Source organism: Odocoileus virginianus, chromosome 24 (genome assembly GCF_023699985.2).
Source record: "Odocoileus virginianus isolate 20LAN1187 ecotype Illinois chromosome 24, Ovbor_1.2, whole genome shotgun sequence".
NCBI classification, from domain to species: Eukaryota; Metazoa; Chordata; class Mammalia; order Artiodactyla; family Cervidae; genus Odocoileus; species Odocoileus virginianus.
The window spans coordinates 25063809-25069916 of record NC_069697.1 but is presented as its reverse complement, the minus strand read 5'-3'; the positions used below and the strand labels follow the sequence as shown (position 1 = coordinate 25069916).

Genomic DNA, 6108 nt, shown 5'->3' with positions numbered 1-6108 from the left:
GCTTGGTTCACTGCCCTTTTCAAAAAAGCCCTCTCAGATGAGTAAAACCTGCTACCCTAGTCTCTATTTCTCATGACACCTCCACCCTCTGGGCAAGAGTTCATTCTAGTTAAATGTTGAATGTTTAAAGTTAAATGTTGTCTGACCAGCATTCCCACCTTACTCATGTTCATGTGCCCCAACCCCACCCCCCCCACACACACACACGCCATAGGGTTCCAGGGTCGTCTTCTCCCCACAGAACACCCATGCAGGATGGACAGTGCTGTGAACAAAGGAAACGGAGACACAGAGAGAATTTCAAATGCAGTTTATTGCAGCAACACAGGAAACAGGGAGTTTAAGACCTCTCCACAAAAGACAACTGGCTTACACCTTATGTACAAAACCAAAGCAGCACAGAGCTTGTTGTGCGAGTTGGGATACTAGGGAGCTGTCCAGAGCTTGTGCTCCGTCCACGGCAAAGAAGCCGTGGGTCTGACCAGCTCTCTTCTGGCTGACTTAAGAAGATGCTTTGAAATGTAATGTGTGTAGCAGTGATTGTTGAAGTGTTTCTTGGGCAGAGTAGAGCAGGGTCCTAGCTGAGGGACTGAGATTGCCACTGATTTAAAATTTTTCTTTGGAAATCAGAGCAGAAAGGACAGAGCTAGGAAATAGGATGAGCCAGTGTAACCATAGCTTTTTTCCTCCAGTAAGGCTGGGGCACTCAGAAGCATATTTGGTAGTGATGGAGAGAGAAAGCCAATGGAGGAGACAGGACCTCTTTATCTGGGCCCTCTGGAATAGCTGGTGGAAACAAACTTCACACTGGAACTACCACCAGAGGTCTTGGTGCTGGATGCCCGACCTCCAGAGGAGCTGAAGCTGCCTCCAGAGCCGCCACCGCCTCCTCCAGAGCCACCTCTGCGGCTCCCACTGCTGCCTCCTCCAGAGCCGTAGCTGCCGCCACCTCTGGAGCCATAGCTGCCGCCACCTCCAGAGCCGTAGCCGCCGCCACCTCCAGAGCCGTAGCCGCCGCCACCTCCAGAGCCATAGCCGCCGCCACCGGAGCTAAAACCACCGCCTCCTCGGCCGCCGCCGCCGCTGATGCTGGTGTGACTGGTGCTCACAGCTGCAAGAGAACACTTCGTTATCATCAAACCCAACTCCCTTTCCAACCCAGCAAGACCAGCAAGACCTGCACCCGAGAAGAAACCCTGAGAAATCAGCTTGTACTTACACACACTCACGTTCGGGACACACTCTCCAGACATCCTGAAGGAGAAAGAAAAGCATAATACTCATGATGCCAGCTTCACAGCCTGCCTCCCCAAGCCCTCTCAGCCATCTCTGAAGAGTCTGCCCATCTGGGAGTCCCCCAGTCTGCTTCATCTGAAACCTAATCCCGTTCCCTCTGGTCTCCCGAACTTGGTCATTTTTCTCAGCATCAGTACTAACAGGGCAAAATCTCCATGTAAATTAGACAAAGTAAATATGCCCACCATATCCAAAGGCATTGGTTTTGGATCAGATGACATTTGAGCCAGCCCAGGTGTGGCTCAGACAGTAAAGAGTCTGCCTGTAATGTGGGAGACCCAGGTTCAATCCCTGGGTCAGGAAGATCCCCTGGAGAAGGAAATGGTAACCCACTTCAATACTCTTGCCTAGAAAATCCCATGGACCGAGGAGCCTGGCGGGCCCCAATCCATGGGGTTGCAAAGAGTTGGACACGACTGAGTGACTAACACACACGCACTCTGGTGAAGAATAAATTGCTTTATCTCAAAGAGTTCAGAGAGATGCAACAGCCTTCAAAAAAAAAAAAAAAGCTTGGGACTCTGGCTCCCAAAGTGAAGCCAAGCCTTTCCTCCTGTGCTGTGAGTTTTTCCTTTCCCCATACCCAGGACAAGTTGCAGTCACGTGGTTGAGTCTTCAACAGCAACCAGTGTCCAAGGGAGGAACCACATAGGAAGTGGCCAATTGCCCAGGGTCCCTTCCTCACCTGCTTTCCTCTCCTTCCAGGAGGGTCCTATAGGTGGCGATCTCCACATCCAGGGCCAGCTTGGTGTTCATCAGTTCCTGGTAGTCGCGCAGCAGGCGGGCCATGTCCTCCTTGGCCTTCTGTAGGGCATCCTCCAGCTCATTCAGCTTGCTCTGGGCATCCTTAATGGCATTCTCACCACGTTGCTCGGCATCACTAATGGCCTGCTGCAGCGAAGAGATCTGGAAAAGGAGAATCCAGCACATTATACACTTTCTGATTACCTAATTCCATCTTGGCCTTTCTGTCTCAGATTGATCTCTCCACCCCTGTGTGGCCAGTACTCTGACTCCCAGAGAGTTACAGGACCTGCATTCACATGTCTTGAGATAATACATCACTGTGTCAACTTCCTTAAATAAAGGTGATGCAGCCGCCTCTCTGGGCCCTAAGGTGAGACTCTTTCACTGCCTACAGACTTGATGTTCTTCCAGATGCCTATTCTCCTGGTTGCCTTTCCTCTCACTCACCACCTTTTAAGTCACTTTGGGCCATGGGCTGGACCTCTCATGACTACTATATCTATTTCTTTACTAGGTCATTTTCATAAATTTCCCCAAGGAGAACCTAGCATCATGGCCAAACTCTAGAAACCATAGTCACCAAAGAACTAGGGATAACAATGCAACCTTCATATGGATTGTAATCTTCAAAATTAGGAACACATCCTCCAATAACCTGGACACCCCATCCCATTCCGTATAACTGAGTAGTTGAAGGAGGAAGCAAGTACCTGCTTCTTGACACTGTCGATCTCAGATCTAAGTCTTTGGATCACCCGATTCAACTCAGAAATCTCCATCTTTGTATTTTTCAAGCTGTCTCCATGTTGCCCAGCAGTGATCTGGAGCTCTTCATACTAAATGTGGTAGATTAAATCATTCAGAGGTGGCAGAATGCACCATGACTCATGCACACAAATGTAAGAAAAAAATCAGGATAGCAAGAAAAGACATTTTAGGAAAACTGGACAGGCATCAGCCCATTCACCTTGGTCTGGTACAGGGCCTCAGCCTCAGCCTTGCTCCTCTGGGCAATCTCTTCATATTGGTTTTTGACTTCATCAATGATGCTGTTCAGGTCCAGATTGCGGTTGTTGTCCATGGAAAGGATAACATTGGTATCGCTGATATGAGTCTGCATCTGAGAGAGCTCCTGCGAGGCATAACAGTTCAGTGACTTACCATGTTAAAACTAAAGAACAACTTGGGACAGGGAGAGGATTTCAGGAGAAGAAAGATATATCTCTGAATAGGAGTGGGTTGGGGCTTAAAGGTTCTCCATTTCGGTAAACCTGGTTGAAACTAGAGAACTTACTGCTTGGTAGAGTGTTTTGAAGAAATCAATTTCCTGAAGCAAGTTGTCAAGTTTGGCTTGAAGGTCCACCTTGATGATGTAAGCAGCATCCACATCCTAGAAGAACCATGAACATCATGAAGTCAGAGTCTTTTCAGGGCGAGTACCTCTCCCCTGCTAGAAGGGGATTTTCCAAGAGGTCTTCTTCACTTCTTCATCCCTAGACTGCCCCACCCCTTGGTATCACAAGGGATCTTGTCTGACTTACTGAGAACTGCCTCCTCACTCCAGGAAGTCCTGAGGGATCTGAAGAAGCAGAATGTCTGGACAAGTCCAGGTCTGTGATAATATTGGGCGGGGGGGGATCTCTACCTCAGCTGTTCCTCAGGCCCACTACCTGATTCTCCATGTTATGACCTCTTTCTGCTTAGGTATTGGACATCCTCCACTCTTACTTATTTCAAATGTGATAGGCATCCTACAGAATTGTCTCACCTTCTTGATGCCCACAAACTCATTCTCTGCATTTGTCCGCTTGTTGATCTCATCCTCATACCTGCAAGGAAATCAGAAGTGAGGAGGAGATTCGGGGAGGCGAGGCCCAACGTTTAGCTTTCTAGACTAAAAGTGACATTGCCTGTCATTGTCCTTGCCTGTCATAACCAGCCTAAGACATTTTACTTTCTAAGCAATAAAACCACTGAACTGTTACCAGCATCTGAGAAAACTAAGATTTCTGAAAATGCCTAGTTGACTTTCCTCTAACCTATGAAAAGGTATTATTACATGCTATTCATAGTCTTAGCTTGCTACTTTCTGGAAATATTTTAGAACAAAAAACAAGAGTAGCCCAGCCAGTAATCCTTACTTGCTCCTGTAATCTTCCACCAGATCTTGCATATTCTTCAATTCTGAATCCAGCCGAGATTGGTCGCTCTTCAGTTGGTCCACAGTCCTTCTAAGGTTGCTGATGTATGACTCAAAGAGGGGCTCTAAGCTGTAGGTTCTAGTGGAGGTGTTTATCTGCTGCAGCAGTTCCCATTTTGTTTGCAGCACCTGGTTCTGCTGCTCCAGGAATCTCACCTAAGAACACAAGACCCCATTACCCACTGAGTACCAAGGCCTACCACATAGCCAGGCCCAGCCACTTGGGAAAGAACTTCAATGCCTATTTTCCTGGCCATGGAAGAGGGAAAAAGTAGGAAGAAGATGATCAAGTTAGCATCATTTTCATAATAAAACCCAACTCACTCTGAGCTCAGAGAAGCCTCAGCTTCCATAAGATTGGAAATGGTACTTTAAAAGTTTCCATTGGAACTTTGGAAGGGAGTAGCTACCCAAATAGCAAAGCATATATAAAATTACTGCAATCATACTTTGAAACAGATACTTGATGCTTAAGAGATTTACCTTCCTTTTTCCTTTTGTTTTAGGTAGAGTACCATAAAAATTGTTTTGGCTTCCCTGAGCAAACATATAGTTCAAAAGTATGTTGGGAAAATACAAAAAGTGAATTCCAAATCTATTGTGTTGACATTATTGATGATCAAGTAAAAAATAGTTTACATTCTTTTTTAGAGCAGATACTTGGAAATACAAGCACAAAACATTCTCCACCCTGGTCTAGTATCAATGGAAAATCCTCAGGGTGCAGTTCTCCTCTTCTGACAGGAAGAGATGCTTGGCCCTGACTTACTGCACACTTTTAGCTACAATATCACCATGTGCTCTCTCTACACTCAAGTAAAGTCCCTTTTTTTATGGTTAGGAAGGCCTTTCCAGAGTTCTGGTTTGCATCCTAGAAGGTTGAATTAACCTCATTTCTGTCATCTTTATTCAACATCTCTGAGGCCAAAGTCAGCTCAGGAGTTGAATTTTTTTTTTTTTAAAAGCACTTCATGGTGAGATCAAATTGACCTTCTTTTACGTGGACCTCAGACCTTTTTGCCCAAGAGAGAAGTTAGTCATCAGCATCATTGCAAACATACTTCTAATGTATCTCCTGAAGACAATTCCACAAACTATCCTTTTAACCATCCAACCACAGAAACCTGAGGCTCAAACTCAAGCACGCATGGGGAGGGCCAGTCCCACATGGAAGAGCAGCTCTCCCAGTGCACTGAGAGGTTAGACTCACCTTGTCGATGAAGGAAGCAAACTGGTTGTTGAGGGACTTGATCTGCTCCCTTTCTCGAGTCTTAATTTTTTGGATCTCAGGGTCAATTTCCACATTGAGGGGTTGCAGAAGGCTCTGGTTGATGGTGACTTCCTGTATGCCACCAGGGCAAACAGGAAAACCGCCCCCACCAAAACCACCTCCGCCAAAACCACCTCCGCCAAAACCACCACCCCCAAAGCCACCCCCAATGCCACCACCTCCAAAACCGCCGCCCCCAAAGCCACCACCACCAAATCCGCCACCTCCAAAGCCACCGCCGCCATAACCGCCGCCATAACCACCACCAAAACCACCACGTCCACCTCCTCCGGCCACACTAATGGAGATGCTTTTGCTGCCACCAAGGTTAACAAGACTCCGACTTCCAAAACCACCACCAGCACCACCGCCACACACTCCACCAGAAAATCTCCCACCGCCTCCCCCGCTGCGGCGCACAGAACTGCTGGTGGACCTGCGCTGGTAGCTGACCACCCCCGCAGAGCCAGAGCTGAAGCCCCCTCCTCCACCGCCGCAACGGTACGCGGACTTGGAGCTAAAGCGTCGACTCATGTTGACGTGGAGAGAGAAGGAGCCACGTCGAGAAAGGAAAGAAGCTAACACTCCTCTACCT

At 47.6% G+C, this 6108-nt stretch overlaps 1 protein-coding gene across 1 annotated transcript; it reads right to left on the bottom strand.

The window, feature by feature from the left end:
- Positions 1 to 295: 295 nt before the first annotated feature.
- On the bottom strand, positions 296 to 6108 carry KRT1 (keratin 1). The gene is made up of 9 exons (XM_020895012.2): positions 5454 to 6108; positions 4185 to 4399; positions 3812 to 3872; positions 3338 to 3433; positions 3011 to 3175; positions 2754 to 2879; positions 1982 to 2202; positions 1220 to 1254; positions 296 to 1111 (listed from the first exon to the last, which is right to left on the bottom strand). The coding sequence occupies exons 1-9, from the start codon at positions 6045 to 6047 to the stop codon at positions 765 to 767; spliced, it is 1860 nt and encodes a 619-aa protein (XP_020750671.1). The 5' UTR covers positions 6048 to 6108; the 3' UTR covers positions 296 to 764.

Bases quoted from the DNA above. Each gene is read 5' to 3' on its own strand.
- KRT1 (XM_020895012.2), bottom strand. From the start codon at position 6,047: ATGAGTCGACGCTTTAGCTCCAAGTCCGCGTACCGTTGCGGCGGTGGA. The intron at 3,176-3,337 runs GTAAGTTCTCTA...TATGCCTCGCAG, and splicing joins TCAAAACACTCTACCAAGCA to GAGCTCTCTCAGATGCAGAC. The intron at 2,203-2,753 runs GTACTTGCTTCC...CTCCTTTTCCAG, and splicing joins TCGACAGTGTCAAGAAGCAG to ATCTCTTCGCTGCAGCAGGC.